The following is an 18069-nucleotide window of genomic DNA, read 5'->3' as shown; positions in this document are numbered from 1 at the left end:
ACCGATCAGGCATAACATTATGACCACTGACAGGAGACGTAAATAACATGTTCTGATGGGAAACTTTTGGACCTGGTATTCATTCATGTGGAAGTTACTTAGACATCTAGCACCCACCTAGACCAGACCCCATAGCAATGACACTCCTTGATGGCAGCAGCCATCCCCAGTAGGATGCAGCCTGACACAGGCACACACACAAAAACGCTTTAGGAACAACTCAAAAAAAAAACATGAAGAACAGCACAAGGTGTTAACCTGGCCTCTAAATTCACTAGATCCCAAACTGATCAAGTATCTGTAGGATGATCCACAGAGGCCCCTTCCTTCCAAAGGCCCAACAACTAACAACACTCTGTTTCCAGACACCACAGGACACCCTCAGAAGGCCCATGTCCATTCTCTGATGAGACACAACTGTTTTGGAGGCACAAGGAAGACCTACACAATATTAGGAAGGCGGTCATAATGTTATGCCAGAGTGTGACAAGATGAATAAATGGCTTTGCTGATTAGAAAATCATTAAACTGTTTTGTTTTTGTTTTTTTTTTACTTCATTGAAGACACTTTTCCATCTTACGGCATCTTTACTCACGTTCCAGTTTTCCCCCTCCGTTCACCTTCCTCTCACTCCTATTTGTTATCTTAACGTTTTGTGAAAAGATAACAAACACGTGTCATCTGCAACGACGACCGTGACGAGTGCAAATATCTATTTTAGTCGAGACAAAGACCCGGAACAGGTCTCCGAGAATGAAACTGCAACTGAGCTCCTGTATCCTGGTCACGTTCATAGTCTGCATCGCTTTGCCCGTTCTGCTCCGTCTCCACCCAAATATCATCTCCACATTCTCAGCCCTAAATCACGTGCAATCCCCCCCCCCACCCCCCTCCTCCCCTCCAGGCGCTGTCTGTAGCGGGGCTCGGCGCAGGCTTGACTGAGGCCGTCGTCGTCAATCCGTTCGAGGTGGTGAAAGTCAGTCTCCAGGCCAACAGAGATTCCTTCAAAGAGGTTGGCTGAAATAAAATACTGTCTTCTCTTGTTAGGCGCTGGTTACATTTCCCTAGAAGCTCTTTGACATGTTTTTGAATTCAATCCGTCCAATACAGCAACCGTCCTCTTTTGGCCAAGCGAGACGCATAATTCAATCAGACGGCTTCGGACTGAAGGGCCTGAATAAGGGATTAACATCGACACTGGGACGCCATGGAGTCTTCAACATGATCTACTTTGGCTTCTACTTCAATGTCAAGGATGCCATTCCTACCAGCCCGGTAATATGCCACTCTAACCTATCTTAGATACTTGCCTTTATCAAGTGACAAACACAAGACATTCTTTGCTTTGGTGTTGGTAACGGTGACTACACCTACTTTTTTCGGCTAACCTCAAGCTACATGACATGCACATGTCCCAGCCACATCGCCAGAGGGAAGAGAGCAAGTGTTTAACTGTATGATTACCTCGCCCCAGCGCCACGGCAAGGAGGAAGCAAAAATCAGAAGGGAGCTTGTAAGATCAGCCCCGCTAATACCTCGTCTGTTTGCTCTTCATAACATCCTCAAAGTTTCAGATTACACATCCGGCAGTGCCTGATGGCCCAAACAAAAGTTAATTTTGTTTAATGGAAACGTTACCATACGCCAGTTCCACATGTACAAACTGGAGCATTAGATTAACCCCAATGAACTAATTGGAAGCAGACAACGGTGCTATTTTCAAGAGGAGGTTACAGTGGGAGGCCCGGCTCTGCTATATTTTCGAAATTTTTCCAGTGACGCATGATGTGCAGAGAACCGAGTGGTCATCCTCTGAATGATAATTATGTGGCTGGATGACTCAAATAGCTTTCTTCTTAGATTGTGGCGCTGCTTTTGGGAATGTTTGTTGTTACGTCCATTGATGGATTGATGCTTTTCGAGCGGAGCCACCGGCGGCCGTCGCCGAGGCAGCAAAGCGTAAGAAGTGAGGCCGCTGACAACTTACAGGGCTGAACTGACCCAAAGACCTGAGCAATGAGCTTCAAACACATTCAGTCCGCCACACTTGTGCTTCTCTCATGTGGCCGTTTGGATAGCACAGAGGATACAGATAGTACACTGCCATCATTCACAAGTGAATGTGTGAGGAGATGTTTGCTTAAGGCTGTTAGGAAGTGGGTTGATGGGTGTACTTAGACCGCGGCTATGTTACCCCCTTCCCCACATCCCACTTGAAAAAAAAAAAACTGAAGAAGTGGGATTAGCTGTTGATTTACCATGGCTCTCGGGGTGTCCAGCCGCTTGAGAAAGGCCTGGACCAGAGAGGCTGCTGTCATTTGTAAAAATATCCTGGCCAATTAGCTGTCAGAGCTCTCTGAGTCTGGGCTTCTTTGGTACAGTAATACCCCTGTGCCGAGTCACAGCCCAATTACCCAAATTGTCCCCATATGCCTCCCCAGTCTGCCTGCATGAACCCTGTTTATAAATCCTCTGTCTTGGCTCTCCGAAGAACATGTGCTTCTGCTCAGCCAATCAGAGCGCCGCACCGCAGTCAGGAAGCACTAATCTGCCCCCCGCTACCATAAAATGATCAGGGCTTTCATGCCAGCTTTGCAATCATATGCACAAGTCCCCCCCTCATGCTCTCCCTCACTTTCGCTCACATATATACACAAAATGTCTCATTACTGACTTTGTCAACTCACTGTCGCTACTTTCTTCTCATCCATCTGGGCTTTATTTATGTCGTATGCCACCAAATTTAACGCCCGGCGGTCACTCTAAAAGTAGTGTCCGGTAGTATAGTCCTTGTCGAACAATAATATTTTATTTTTAATTATGTATATCCGCCCCTTACAGAATCCTACCCTTGAGTTCCTAAGGAAGTTCACTATCGGCCTAGTTTCTGGGACCATCTCCTCCTGCGTGAACATTCCCTTCGACGTCGCCAAGAGCCGCATCCAAGGTCCCCAGCCGGTGCCGGGAGAGATCAAGTACCGCACCTGCTTCCAGACCATGGCGCTGGTGTACCGCGAGGAGGGGTATGAAGGAAGAGTCGGGGCAGGGAGGGAAGGGGAAGGAGGGGGTGGGATAAACCGGGGATGAAACCAGTATGAAACTTGTAACACTGCCACTGGTGCATCCAAGAATTAATGAGCCACTTTGTCTGTTTTGTTAGAAACTGATAGTTGGTTATCTGCCAATCTGGCTGTCAGAGAAGACAAATGTACCAGCTGCAGCTACAAGTTAGCAACGTCTGATTGTGCGGTGTAAGTTTCCTGTGCTAACTACATGGGAAGTGCATTTGATCCGAAGCTGGAAACCAAATAGTGATGTTAGATTCTGGGCTGTATTCCCCCACGAGTGTGAGCATACATTTCTGCAGTCTGTCAGTTGTATAGTAAACGCTAACATATTTTCAAGCCTCAGAGAATGACAGCTCTAAATTGAAGCTTCAAGGAAAGATGTATGTTATGTTAGCAATTGCCCCAGGCTTTCCACTTTCCCCCATGCAGCTCCGCGAGACAAGGGCTAGAGCGAGATGTTTGTAGTTAGTGGATGTTGTTAGTTTGTAGTTGGGGGTTGTTGCAAGAACGGCGCTGGAACGTTGGTCGTCGCAGGGGTGCGTGGAGGGTGCCCCCTCCGCCACATCCAGTCCCCTTCCCTAACACAACACAGTCCCAGCTAATTAGTGGTCCCTATGGGAGACGTCGTTAAGCAGACCCTAACGAGCCGCGCGGCGCTCCACGGGTCAATCTAATCAGACAGAGGGCCAGGGAGGAAGTGGGTCGAGCCTTATTAACGCCATCAGTGGCGGGGGCAGGGAGCCGGACAGGGAGCACGAGAGCACGAGATGGAGGCAAGGCAGCCGCTGATCACCTTGAATGCATTAAGAGGCAGGTACTCGCCAGCGCTGGGCCGTTAGACCCTATATACCGCCTGATTGGGTGACAGACAGACAGCCAGCCAGGCGAGCACTCACGTCCACAGTCACATGCATAATAAAGAGGACTGCATGCCGGGGTGGAAGAAGGACAAAAATAAAAGCATAAAAATATAGCAGAAAGTTATTAAAAGTAAAAGTGGTTGTTGTAGTTTCTGGTGCATGCAAATTATCGGTGTTGCAGCCAATAAAAATGCATTGGAATGCAGCTGCTGTAATCTCTTACACTGTGCAAACGAGTTATTTAACAAATGCATGGCAGTAAAAAGTACCTCATAATGTTTTCAGGTAAAAAAAAATAACTATATGTATTATATTTATATTTACTCAGATAAAAATATATATCCTGCATGCATGGATAAATATAGACAACCTTATACCGAATTCTAACTACGGATATATATTTGTCCATTAATGTCTTATATATCTTTTCTACAGGTACCTGGCGTTATACAAGGGGTTGGTTCCCAAGATAATGAGGCTTGGACCAGGTAACAAACAATAAAACTGATACCAAGATTTTTTTTTATTATTTTACGGATTGCCTTTCACAGCTAATGAAAAATATTCGAACTTGAACTTAAATAGTTTTGACCTAGATTTTTGAAAGAAAAAAAAATAATTGCACTTCCCAAAGTGTTTCCAAATAAACGAGGCCAGCATCATATTTTATTTTTCGATTAAATAATCTATAACAATACGCATATGTATATTGTTTTAATAATGTTTGGATTGTAAATACTGTGAGGTAGACACACCGTCTGTCCTCTCTGTGTACTTTGGCTACCAGCTTTCGAGGCGTGTGTGTGTAAGTGTGTGTAAGGGTTCTTCAGAAAGGCGGCGAAACGTCTGAATCTGCTTTCTAGATCGCATGACACGAGCTGACGTTGCGCATTTCCATGGAAATAAAGGCGTATTCCTCGTTGCAGGTGGAGCGGTGATGCTGCTGGTCTACGAGTACGTGTCTGGATGGCTGCAGAGGAACTGGTAGCAGAAAAAACAAAGGGAGGGGAAAGCCACCGTAGTGCCTTGTAAGTTCTGCCTCACTGCCAGTATTGTTAATTGACCACAGTAATATTAGATTTTCTTTGTTAGGTTTTTTTTTTTTTTTTTATCTTACAAATTACCAAATCAGCGTTACAAGGATCATCCAAGACGGTTTCTCAGGAATTAAAAACAAACAGCAGCAATATCTGAAAATGGACAAATAAGCTTTTTAATATTGCATCAACATGTTTTAAAGTCTCAATGAACTAGTCTTGTGATTATGTGCAGCGTGACTCCTACTATCCACATCTATGATTTCTGTGTGTTTTCCCTTGTGCACTTCTCACTGGTTTAAAAAGGGGCGGAGCCTTAGAGGGACCTCCGGTTCCCCTGTGCACCAATCAGAGTTTAGCACATAGGCCCCAAAATCTGATGACAGTTGTTGTGGGTCGACTGGGTGTGAGGTGCAGGGGGGTTGGCACGGCAAGGCCGGCCATATCTGATCAGAACACACCCACACAGTCCTGATCATTTCCAGTAGTCCGACTTAGTGTTACGCAAATATACTTGATACTTAAGAAGTGATGTCAAGGGCTCTGCTGCTGAAGTGCCACAAAAGACGACGTGAAGGCTTGTTTACTCTGTCTTATCTGTACTTGAACACGCTCGAGATTAGTCAAACTTTGTGAAGCAAAGCTCTAGTGAATCATCCATTCATCTCAAAACTCCAGTCTTAACAGAAACTCGTCATGAAGGAGCAGATCTTGGACCGAGTGACTGACATGAATCTGCATCTCATACGTCTGACACAGATTATTGTTGTGTATCTGAGGCAAAAACCAAAACGGCTGCGACGGTGCTTTAATAAGAATTTCCACACTCATATTTCTGAGGCCCGCTGCGGATCTTTTTTTGACATTTTACGACGTCCTCGTGTTTGGAGGTTTTATCGGTGAACTGTTGCGTTAATTTGACTTTTTTTTTTTAAATCTCCATTTTTAAGCTTTTGGAAAGTTACTTGCTTGTACTGGTGACAAATAAAAAGGATAAAGAAACACTTGTTCCTCGTGTCTGTGTGTGTGTGTTTGGGGTGGGTTATACCCTTGTATATCCTGTAACCGTAAGTTTGTGTTTGTTGCGTGTTTGTCTTCGCTGGCAGCGCTTCAGCTTGGCGTTGATATAAGCATATCACCTTCCATCAGTTTACCACTTCATCACCCTCCTCCTTGTCATCCCCCCCGTGCGTGCGCTGTGTTGTTTGAGAACCTGTCAGCTGAAGGAGTTGTATTAGCCAACCGTGTGTCAGTCTTCTCTCTCTCTCTCTCTTTCTGTCTCTCTCTCTTTTTGTGGCGGGGAGTCCCTGCCTGAGCATAGCTTCAGTGCAAGCTAAAACAACAAGCTCAAGTAATTCAAATGTGGCTGCAGGAGTAAGGGAGGGTGGGGGGGAGTTGCCTCACACATTCTCCCCCTCTGCTGGTCTATCTCTAACATATATGCAAACACACACACACCTGTTGCACAGACTTGGGCGCAGAGGTTGCTCTAAGAGACTCATCTTAACCTCATCTGGTAGCAGCTTACGCTGAGCCACGTTGGCATTTGACAGTCATCATTAATGTGGGAGTTTGTCTCTGCCAAAATGGAACGGCTCCTGGTTCTTTGCCCGGGGGCCCCGTGGTGACAGACTAACAACTGTGGCTTGCAGACTGATGGGACTGTTAGCGCTTAACCTGTCCTTTCTGTGAAGCGGCGCTGAATGTGTATGTTTGTTTCAGACCTGACAGCTTGCAGCATGTATTGCCTGTAGCTAGGCAACAGGGCCTCCCTTCACCTGAACTCCCTGCACGCCGCGCTGATCATAAATCAGTGGCGAAATCTCCCTCTCCTCATTTTCCTCGACACCCTTTCCATGTAAATTCCACATCTTCGTCTGTAACGCTTCAATTCGGTGGCCGCGCTTTGACAGAGCCTGCACCGACCTGGGCATGGCTCTACTTGCCTCAGGATAAATGATTAATATATATTAAAATGTCCACGTTTTACACCGCGCTCTAAAAACCGGCGAGCCGTGCACACACATGCAAAGGCCCCAGACAGGCTGTGATTTTTCCCTGCTGATTCTTTTTTTTTTTATTTCTTACTTATAGGTTCTACTCACCTGTCTGCTGTTATTTTAAGACATTAAGAAAACATATCTGGCTGTTGTCAGCGTCTTCTAAAAAAGCTCCCTGAGCAGAAACACACACACACGAGGTCCTGCATTCAGCCGGCGCTACGTCCTCTGCTCTGTGTTACTCTGCAAATGGCTGTCTTGTTTCTGATTGCATGCGGAGAAGTAAAGATAACCATATGACACTGAACTCAGACTCAGCATAATTAATTATAAACACGTGTCTGCCCCCTATTTTTTTTTATTTATTTATTTATTTTTCTAAAACTGCGCCTTTTTAGGCTTCCATAAAGCTGACCAACATTAGTCTAGAAGAGCAGGAATTACCAGACTTTCTAGCAGCTTCCCCCTGTCTAGAAAACACACTGTTCTTTCTTTTTAATACTGGTATCAGTTTAGAGGACTACGTTTTAATTCTGCTGTGTGAGTCAGAGGAGGCTAGCAAGACTGTGTGCAGTTCATGCAGCTCAGTTGAAAGGAAGAGTTGTTTGGCCTTGTTGTGTGTAGGCTGAGGTAAAAAGAAAAAGAAAAAAAAAAAAACACGAGCATGTAACGACTCTTTCATGTCACTCAGAGAGTTAACTATCATTTGCTGTCCCGTGATGGATGGCGGAGGGTAAAAGGGTGGCCATGAGTGAGGGCTGGCTGGTACAGCGAGTGTATGATCATCACGTCCCTGTGATGTGGTTCACATACGGTCAAAGAAACACTACGATCCCTGAGCAACGGTCCGTGACCACTGGATGCGGGGAAGAGTGCTTTCCAAGTCAAATCAGCTCCAGCGCGGGGAGGACTGTTGACACTGTCACTTGGAGGGATTGTTTATGCTGCAACACAGGAGGGATAGAAACCCGGAGCCGTAATTAAAGCAGGCTCCTCCTAAGCCCTCAGCTGCAGGTAATGCTGCGTGACAAAAGCAGGTGAGCAACTTTATTAAGTTATCAATCCACAACTCTGTGTCCACGCTACAGCGCCGCAGCTTGTTTAAATCTCTGGTTTCCACTGCCGGGCTAGACAGGGCTTGCCACGCTCACGTAATTTATTACTCTACACTTCCCCCCCACCGCTGAAAAATTCAGAAAGTATTTTTGCATCATTTTGCAAACATGTCATTTGTCAGCGGGCATGTGTGCTTTCCTTTTGTAATGAACGCGTTGAGTTGGCCCCGACAAGCCCTGTTTGGACCTTTTTGCGGCTGCTGGAGGTTCACGTTTGGGTCGCATGTCTGATGACCTTGGAGACCGCAGGCCAATGAGCCTATTTGTGGCTCTGTGAATGTGCATGGACTCCACCTCGCTCCGGGAATCTGGGAGTCCTCTGCACACAAAGTTTTATGTGACAGTGATGTTTTAATTTACCTTTTTCTACAACTAAACAGAAACATTCTTTAAAATTTGGAAATGATAATGCATAATATTAGACCATTATTATCATGTATTATCCCCTACATTTCATATTTTAATCCCTGCACGTTCAAAGTGTTTTAGATTAATTGCTCATAAATTAAGTCAGAATATTGCGTAGGAAACAAATTAATCTCCTTAAACTACATATTCTTTTGTCACTCGGCTAATAGGCAGGTATTATTTTTTATGAATACAGAAAGAGCCACATTAAAAGGTAATGAGGTGAAAAGACGGGCCGATCCGTGCAAATTTAATGGCCGAAAGGTTTAAAAAGAATTGCTTTATGTGGCGACAAACACTGTGTGTGCGCGCTCAAAGCATTTCTGATGAACCTTCCTAGTGAGCCATGACGCGTGGCGATAGAAAACACAGGCCCTGTAGGAGCACGCACGTATAGCTTTTTATGAAAAGCAGTTTCCTGCTCATGTAAAGCAGGCCAGCAGGCAACAATACCCTGAATTTAGCATCACTTGCGGGAAGAAAGACGGCGGTTAAAAAGCATATTTTTAGCCGCGAAAGGTGCACACGTCTTCTAGGATCCCCGCCCCCCACCCACCACCACCACCACCCCCCCGAAAAACAGCCAGCAAACTCCACGAAGACCGAGAACAGGCAAACAATTTAATAAGATACATTCAATTTCATTGTGCAACATTTGTCAATTGTTAATGCTCTAGACTCCAACATAAGACCAATGCCAATTTCGTCTAAACGTGCGTGGAGGTTTCCATGCTGTCTGTGAGGCTAATTGCACTTCATTCAACGTACCTTAATCTAATAAATAAAACTTCTCTCTGGAGCTCTTGCACAGGCTACATTTTTAGAGAAGTGGGAAAACAATGCACCGATGAGACAGTTACTTTTATCAAATCATAAACGACAACAACAACAACAAAAAGCATACAACATACAAAAAAAATAGCAAATATATAAGCACCCTGAAACACTAATGCAAAGTTTTTTTCCCCCTTTTCTTTGATTGCATATTCATGAAGTTATACATTACCCCATTTTGCCCAAAGACATTTGCAGAAGTGTGCAGTAAAGAGGAATTATGTTGATGGATGGAGTAGCAGTCATACATCAGTCCTTCAGAACACCTGTCCTGCAAGTTCTTTTAGAAAACAAGTTGGTTGTGAAGTTTGACTGTTTATTCCTTGTGTGTCTTTGGTCTGACTGTGTTTAGCTGGGAGCTGGTGAGGAGGAGGAGGAGGAGGAGGAGGAGGAGGATGGGGGACTCACATGCTCGCACATCCTGGGGCCGAGTCCTTCATAGGAAGATGGCGGTGGGAACGAAATGAAGCCGCAGGGGACAGACTTGGAGTCTCCTGTCCTCTTCGTCACTTACCCCGCTTTGCATCCCGCCCCCCCACCCCCTCGCCCCTTTCTCCAGTCAGTCTGTGGAGGTGACTTCACAGCGCCGAGGCGGCGACTGGGTGGATGGCGTCACGGTTGGCTGTCATGCTCTTGAAGGCCAGAGGGGTGGCGATGTCACAGCTGTGGGGAGATAGAGCACTGCCACTGGCCGGCTGCCACGTGGGTCCGGTCACATAGGCCGACGTGGTGGCGCTGTACCCCATGTAGGGTGACACTTGGGTGGGAGGGTGGTAGGGAGGGATGCTGGGCGCTGTGACATAGCTGTTCACTGTGGGCAATCCATTCGGCGTCTGCAAACAAAAGGAGAGCAAGAAACAAGAAGATCAGGAGGTGAACATCTGCATTACAGCTTTGAACAAGGCACCGCTAAATCCTTTCTTGGCTCCCTGCGCGGTGTGGAACTCATGGTTAGCCATTTTCATTTAGTGTCTTTTCTCAGATAGAAATTATTTAGCGCCGAGATTTTTATCTAGTGAAGTGATTCTGTCCCAGGTGGACACACACCAGCAGCTGTTATAATGGGGGAAAAATTGAGGCAAGCTGTGGGAGAAAGTGAATCTGATGTTGGTTGAATTATAAATAGCAGAGGCTTAAATCCTAACTTCACAGACACCACATAAAAAAGCCCATTCTCCCCATTTTTGATGAAAGTATAAATGATCAGTTATGCGCTCTCATGCCCCTGGAACATATGAAACAGGAATAAAAAAATAAAAAAAAAACCCACACACGCATGATTGACCGTCAGTGCAAGGGGCTTGTTTTCTGCCCGAAAGTGGACATTTCTGCAGCGGCGCTCGTGCACCACGCCAGACGATGGGAGACAGGGCTGGTCGGGGGCGCCACAAAACAGATGTCACGATAGATTGAGAGTGAAAAGGCAGGAAGAGGGGAAATATGATAGAGAATGAGGCAGAGCATAGGGTTTGAAGCATGAATGGGCTTTGCTTCTCTGGCACAGCGACAAGACTTAACTTGAGGAATTCACCAAAGCATTTCAGCAGGGAGGCAGAACTTTCTGTTCCTGGGTGGTCTGCAGAGAATTATTTCTACATTTGGGATCTTTTCTGTTCCCCTGACTTATTTTCATAGACTTGCTTGACTGACAGAGCAGAGTCACTGTCTGCTTCTTCGAAATAGATTTTAAAAATAATCCTCCAAACTGACATTTGTGGTGAATATATATATTTAAAAATAAATAAAAGAAATAGCTATAGAGCAAAAACAGTTATTGTATATGCACGCGGCTGTGGGTTACAGTGGGTCTGTGCTGGGTGAGTGTGGGTGTCTTGGGTGAGGGTTTGCGGGTGTCGGTGTCTTTCCTTCACTCACAGATACTTGTGCACATTCGATCAAGTGTTTTACAGGACGTTTCATTTGTGCTGGATGTTTTTCTTCATTTAAAACAATGATCACAGCTTAATGAAGCACACACAGACACACACACAGACGCACACACACTACATACTCTCATGCAGTAGGCCTACATATGCAGGAAACACCCTTTAAATAAAATGGAATATGCTACAAGAGCACCAGCAGAGCTTCATATAAGAGTTGAATCATCACCTGTCTGACACTAAATTATTTCTTAGGTTATTTCTAGTTATTTTGTCCACTCTTTCTCCTCTCAAATATTTTATACAATATATGGAATTTTTTGAATTTTGAGAAATAATTATATACTATTTAAATAAAATATAAAAAAATGGCTAACTAGAAAATATATTTTAAGTTCGTCTTTTCTTAATCCTCCTATATTTTCTTAAGCAAAACCAGAATCGTGTAATGACTAATAAAAGGATAACTCAATCACCTGGTCACGCTCGAATCCCCACAGTTTATATCCTGAATAAATCATTAAAAAGTTTGAACGCGGTAATCGCGCGAGAACTGAAATGATATTACATGCAACCTTTTTTTTTTTTTTTGTTAGGAAAGCTACATTTTCTTCTGGATTTTTATTTTATTATTATTTAAAAAATGTTCTCAGTGAAACACTAACGTATTCAGCTCCGAGCCGCCGCGAGAACAACCTTAAATCTGTTTTAATGACGCTGCTCTTCTTCTTCTTCTTCCAGAGAAAAACAGTGCCATGGGCGCTTCTGCCCGCTCTGCCCTCTGCACACCGCCATAGGCTGCACGGATCTAACCGCAGATTCATAGAGAAATAACATGTGATTTAGGCCTGTTGATATTTGGCAAAAAATATGTATATATAATGTAGAGGTGTCCTGGTGCTCCCAGTCAGACAGTGGCGCATTAGGAAAATTAGGCCTGGAAAGATTTTGCTTTCAAATTAGAGCGAAAGACATATGCAGTTTCAAAAACTTGTCAGCCCCCATGTTTGAACACGATCCTTGCACGACATCGCTCTCTGTCCCTGTTTGTCTCACCAACACTAACTTAACATCTCAGAAGGCTCCAGTGGCTGTCTGTGTAAACTCTAAGTGACAAAGGGCGCGCTTAATCCCCAGCCTTTTGATGGAGCAGCACTTACTTCACCATTCTTTGTTTTTCGTGCAGTAAACTCTGTAATTTATAGAGTTGTTATTTTCTGCGCTTTAATGGCTCACTTCTGTTTTTTTTTTTTGTACATGGCTGTTCTCCCTCAGACGGTTCGCGTGTCCACTCTTTGAGCGCTGCTAATCTCCCACCATCGGCCCTGTCGTTTTTATTTTCCGCGTGTAACGAGCACGAAAACTCAGCGGCAAAATAGAGGATGCTGCGTGGAAGCGTTTTCTGTCGGTAACGAGAATCGCACGCACTATCGTAAAATAAACAATAATAAAAAATAAGACAAAAGAAAATACGCACGCATGCGCGCACAAGCAAGCGCCGTCACTCTGACCCTTGACGTGATACCTGCCGCGGAAAACCAAAAAGTACAGGCCTGTTAGGAGATGTCAGAATAAATTACTAATATAATTTTTGTCATAGAAAAACTGACGTAAAACTGAATAAAAAACAAAAACCATACATATCAACTATTTTGGGTATCATAAACTTAATTAAATAAAAGTAGAAAATACAGCGTAAACGATTTTAATTAAAGTTCGTGTCTGTAAAAATCAATTGTTGGTTTATTTTGGACTTTTTTCACGCGGCTTTTGGGAGCACAGTGGAAAAAAATAAAAAATATATTGCATATTGCGAAAGTTTAGGCCTGCACGACTAAATCTTTGTCCTCTGTAAATCTGGATAAAACAAACAAATTGCGCAATGGCGGTTGTTCCTTTTGCACAGACGCATGATTTGACTCGACTACAGCAAACAGTGTGCGCTAGAACCATTTATCAGGAAATCAAAAACTATAAAATATTGATTACTGGCTCTTATTTACGTGTCCGGCTCGTGTCTGGGTGTTGCGCATGCTACAATTAATTCCAATAATCCAGGAAGCGTTTAATAACTGGACTAATATAAATGACCTAATTGTTAACTCGTTTGTGCTGTAATCATTCATAAAGCACTGGCTAAGCAGCAGGACTTAAAGGAAGCTAAAAAAATAAATAAATGAATGAAAAGATATTATAAAAATGCTCCATCACTCGCTAGCCAATGGGAGGATCGTATTAATATTGTGAAAAGAGGAATTTCCAGAACACATAATTATTAAATGTTAAATACTGGAGACGCTGGATTATAAATGTAATTGCCAGAAGTCTGGATAGACTGTCAGACTTATTGTTACTGCAAAAAAAAAAAAAAAAAGCGTCCACTTTTTTACCTGTGTGTATTTTGCTTCAGGTTCTAAATGCGGTTTATCCATGCCATTGACTAGTGGAGAGCTTGCTGGTAGGAAATTAGTCCTGTTTATAGCGCTCCATTCTTCTAGTTTGGCGCTGGAAAAGGACGGACTGTCACTAACTGGGGGGGCAAAAGAGAAAGAGAGAAGAGAAGAGAAGGAAGTCAGGAAGGGGTTTTTAGGATTAGGAAAAAAAAAAAAAAAAAAGAAGAAGGCCGCTGCTACTCATGCATCCATCAGCCGAAGGTTAGCCATGTTGCATAAGACAATAAACCCTGTGACATTTTCCACTGAAGCAACGTCATTTGGCATTTTACGCACAGATATCAAACGCATGTCAGAGGCCTGTCGTGTGCGTAAAGTTTTTTTTTTTTTTTTTTTAAATAAACGTTTTCTTAATCGATTAAACAAATCAGTTTCAGTATCTGTTATTAAATGCAACTAATCTGATGCAGAGATTATTTTCCTCTCCAACTGTCTGATAATTCGAGATTATTTTCTCTTGCTTCAATCATTTCCTCCTGCCATTAATCTCTAAACGTGACCAGGCTTCATGTCTTTCTGTTCAAAATAAGACCACAGAACAAAATGATCTGTCACATTAGTTCACTTGCCGTTAAAGCAAATGTGTTTACACTGAGCGAGACTAAATGTTTTGCTTCCTCCTGGAGATCAGATGAAGATTGAGGCCCAGGAGATGGTTTTAAGTAGGACGACTCTCCGGTGGGCCCGGGACATTTTAGCCCACCGAAATCGTCGTGGACAAATTAGATTTGCCGTCTCCCTCTTTCGTGCGTAATGGATATTATGTTAAGCAGAGCTTCGTGTGTTTACTATGAGAAAAGTAATCCCACCAGTGCCATGACTCGATGAAGAGTTTTAAACACGGCGAGAGTTATACAGATTGATTAAATTCAAACCTGTGTGTTGTTTGCCTCCGTGCGAATAAAAATAAATAGTTGCTAATAGTTAATGGTATTAAGCCTGCGCATTCTTCTGTTATTGCCTGCCATTTTCCATGTATTCAAACCCCAGCGTTTAAATTTGTTGAAACCCCTTCCATGCAAATCAGCTCTTATGTCACCCAGTGTGCTTAAAACCTTAACGTAGTGCTCAAAAAACCTGCCACAAACATCTGCTAATAATTTACGAATGCATAATTTGTTTATAAAGGCAGCCTTTCAAAACACATTCCTCCCCCCGTGATTTCTCGTGCATATCTGTCTTACATTTGTCTTGTTTAGATTGCACGACTTAGGTTTTCGCATGGCGGTGGAGGTGGAGAGGAGCCGGGGCGTGTTTCCGCATGGCAGCCCCGAATCCTGACAGCAGTGGGACTGACAGCGCTTCCTCTCCTGCCACTGGGAAACAGTCCCTCCGAAAAATCCCTCTCACACCACCGAGCAGGCCATTAACACTGATTTATGCCGGATCGTGTTACGCTGTTTCCAAAACAGTTGTGGTCTTGTTTAGCACAAAGATACCTGGGCCTGCCTGCATGCGACACACGTACGACAAACACAGCACATTCAGCAGAAGACTTATCTTAGCGGGAGCTAGTGCTTTGAGGCCTGAACCACACAACCTCCTGAATACACAGCTCTGCAACAAAATGACTGGCTCCGAGTCATGGCAAACATTCAGCACACCTCATTGTGATACACTTCATCTCACCGCCTTTCCCTCCGCTGTCCCTCTAATATTCTACATCCGTCTCTTAATTATTACTGCAAGCCGAAACCATCTGTTTCTGAACTAACCTGCCCCCTTTCAAATCAATATCAGCAGGCAGGTCAAATGGCATTTAAGCTTTCTCTCTCCATAGAGGCCTGTGAGTTTACAGCGTTCCTATAGCTACTTTTGGAGGCCTATAAAAACAATTAGACTAGCTCAAAGGGGAAAAAACAAATGCTCGTTTCCCCCCTAACACACACACATTCGCACTCTTGCGCGCAAAACCCCTTCAAAAGTTGGATAAATGGAGTGCAATAAACAAATGAAACCGCCCTCCGTGCAGCCATGCTTACTTTGTTGCTCTGTAATAGACCGTATCCCCAGAATATCAGTTACAGAGTGCGAGGAAGGCCATATCCTGTGCATGGCCATGTGTCCGGGTAGGGTGGGCATGCCAGGGGGAGTGGGCACTTTAGATGTCGGGTATGAGTATAAGTGGTTGTAGGGTAACGTTGGCTGTGGCGGTGGGTGAGGCGCCTGCTTGCCAGACTCATACTGGCTCTGCTGGGACAGATTCCCAATCTTGTTTCGGAGGATCCGACTGATGGAGCTGACGGAGGGCAGGTTGAACTTGTCGCAAACCCCGTCGGCGAGTAGCCTGTCCCGGATCTCCCAGGCAAAAATCCCCGGGTCTCTCTGCTTGTATGTCCGTATGTGCTTGACAACAGTGGGTGTGGTGACCCGTGGCTTGCTGCCTCCGATGGCCCCCGGGAGGATGGAGCCGGTCTCGTTGTAGCGGGCCAGGATCTTACTGACGCAGCCGTGGGAGACGCGCAGCTGCCTGCTAATGTCACAGGGTCGGATCCCGAGCTGGGCCAGCTCCACTATCCGTAGCCGGATGGCGTTGGGGAGCGGCCTGCCGTTTACAAAAACACCGCCGAGTTGGTTCACTTCACCGAAGGCTGGCTCTGGTGTCAAAAACAAACACACAAAAGGGCACAACAATGAGACAGCCATTAGGTAACCAACCCAAGGCCCACCACACACCCCTAATGATCCGAGTTAAAGCGTTTATTTTTTAAGGCCTGACACTTCAAACTATATATTTAATTACATCAATCAAACAAATCAAATGTAGTTATAGCTTAACTGTGGCTGATTCCACTTATTACGCATTTTGTAATTTATACGAGAAACCAAAACTCTTTGTAGCTCTGTAAAAAATTCCACCATTAACTCAGAGGCGCCTGATTTTAAGCTTTAATTGTTTTCATTAACTGTTCCCTCTAAATATCAAGTTTGATAATCCGAGTTTTGTGTGAAAAGTACCGACTATTATCTGACTGACTGACTGCTGTCGACACACAGGCTAAACTGCTCACGGATGTGCAGCGGTCAGTGCCAAAAACTCGTGCGTAACTGACACATAATAATTCAGGGTCCTAGTTTCTTCCCTCTGGATTAAAAGCTAAAGCGACTCCTAAAAACATCACAAGCGGTCAGTTTCTCGCTCGGTTCCCCCACCTTGTCGCGGGACTGCTCGCTGCATCCCTGTCAAGAAGAAGAAGAAAAAAAAAACCCAAAAAAAAACGATTCAACATGGAACTCACCCATGGTGTTAAAGCCGCAAATGAAGAATACGGTGTCCGGTTCTTGCCGCCTGCGTGGATCCTGCTCCGCGTCCAGCGTGTCCACTGTCCAAAATCGCGCCCAAGAAAATCTTCTTGTGCGATAAGGAACAAGAGGGACAAAATTCTCGATCTGTTTCCTGAAGGCGCTGGAGTCAGGCTTACATTTCAATCTGTTGAAATCGGGAGGCAGGGCTTCCGATGCTTCCGCCCCGCCGATTGGCGCAGCTCGCCCATCTACTTTCGAGATTGCGCAGAGCGGCTTTGCCATTGGCCCAAAAGTTTGACATGACAAGTAAAGAGAGAGCTCCCCCCGGTCCACCTCCCCGTGCAGCTCTCCCATCAGAATGCAAAACTAGCGATTTACCACCATGAATGCGTTTGTTATTGACGCCGATAGGGTGAGTATAAAGCCATATCAAGATTTTGGATCAGACCTTCACCATTGAACAGTGAGCTGGATTTAAAAAGAAATGCGTAAAAGCTCCTGTTTGTGACGATCATAAGAAATCATCGCCTAAAATAATAATCTAATAACAATATCTCATAAAAGCGAGTGAATTTGAGCATTTAAAAGCCCTAATAGTTTTATTTCATGTTCCTTTATATACAGTAATGACTAATCCTTTCAAAATAAAATAAAAGCTCAGTATGAACGTGACTTTGGGTGGCTTTACGCTCCACTACACCCCATTCATCTCATCCTTTTAAATGGCATCATTAAGGAAATGGGAGGAAATGAATGATTGGTTTTGAGTAATGTAATTGGCAGGGTGATGTTTGTAAATTGTATCTCAATACGCTTGAGGATTAGCGCGCCTTTTCTCTGCTATGTGTCGCCCATGTTTTTTTATTCTCCTTTACGCATGAAGTAGGTTACACTTTGTAAAACACTCCCAAAAGCAAATACTGCTGCACAGGACAAGGATTTGCTGAAAATGAAAGATCAAAAGGCAAACATGTTTTTTTTTTGACGTTTGTAAAGAATCATTTAAGTCATGCAGTGTGAAAATAAATGGCAGCCACATTTACCTTTGTGCCAGTTTAAAAAATAATAATTATTTGATTTGATCAGACACGTGTGAAACGAATATTACAGTTTGAAGTGCTGTTTTAGCCAAAGTAGTTTTTCACGTTTCAATTTTAAACTGTG

At 44.2% G+C, this 18069-nt stretch overlaps 2 protein-coding genes across 3 annotated transcripts in view; one reads left to right on the top strand and one right to left on the bottom strand.

The window, feature by feature from the left end:
• The window catches only part of slc25a21 (solute carrier family 25 member 21), an 89268-nt gene extending 83377 nt beyond the window's left edge, over positions 1–5891 (top strand). Inside the window, exons 7-12 of the mRNA XM_084568958.1 lie at positions 906–1013; positions 1112–1276; positions 2843–3024; positions 4365–4417; positions 4856–4957; positions 5645–5891. Of these exons, the coding sequence (XP_084425084.1) occupies positions 906–1013; positions 1112–1276; positions 2843–3024; positions 4365–4417; positions 4856–4917 (570 nt within the window). The 3' untranslated portion in view covers positions 4918–4957; positions 5645–5891. The remainder of the gene's footprint in view (positions 1–905; positions 1014–1111; positions 1277–2842; positions 3025–4364; positions 4418–4855; positions 4958–5644) is intronic.
• A 3991-nt stretch (positions 5892–9882) lies between these two features.
• pax9 (paired box 9) lies at positions 9883–17038 on the bottom strand. Of its 2 annotated transcripts, XM_084568860.1 has the most exons (3): positions 16899–17038; positions 15642–16256; positions 9883–10156 (listed from the first exon to the last, which is right to left on the bottom strand). In XM_084568860.1, the coding sequence occupies exons 1-3, from the start codon at positions 16900–16902 to the stop codon at positions 9981–9983; spliced, it is 795 nt and encodes a 264-aa protein (XP_084424986.1). In that variant the 5' UTR covers positions 16903–17038; the 3' UTR covers positions 9883–9980. The 2 variants fall into 2 exon arrangements, with proteins under 2 accessions (XP_084424986.1, XP_084424985.1); XM_084568859.1 differs by lacking the exon at positions 16899–17038 and having other exon boundaries at positions 15642–16391.
• Positions 17039–18069: the final 1031 nt, after the last annotated feature.

The sequence above is a fragment of the Chelon labrosus genome (genome assembly GCF_963514085.1).
Source record: "Chelon labrosus genome assembly, chromosome: 20".
In the NCBI taxonomy this organism is placed as follows: domain Eukaryota; kingdom Metazoa; phylum Chordata; class Actinopteri; order Mugiliformes; family Mugilidae; genus Chelon; species Chelon labrosus.
The sequence above is the reverse complement of the archived record's forward strand: the minus strand, read 5'-3'. Positions and strand labels throughout refer to the sequence as shown.

Coding starts and splice junctions, on each gene's coding strand:
- pax9 (XM_084568859.1), bottom strand. CDS start 16,305: ATGGCTGTCTCATTGTTGTGCCCTTTTGTGTGTTTGTTTTTGACACCA. Junction 10,157..15,641: donor GTCTATTACAGAGCAACAAA/GTAAGCATGGCT, acceptor TTTTGTTTGCAG/ACGCCGAATGGATTGCCCAC.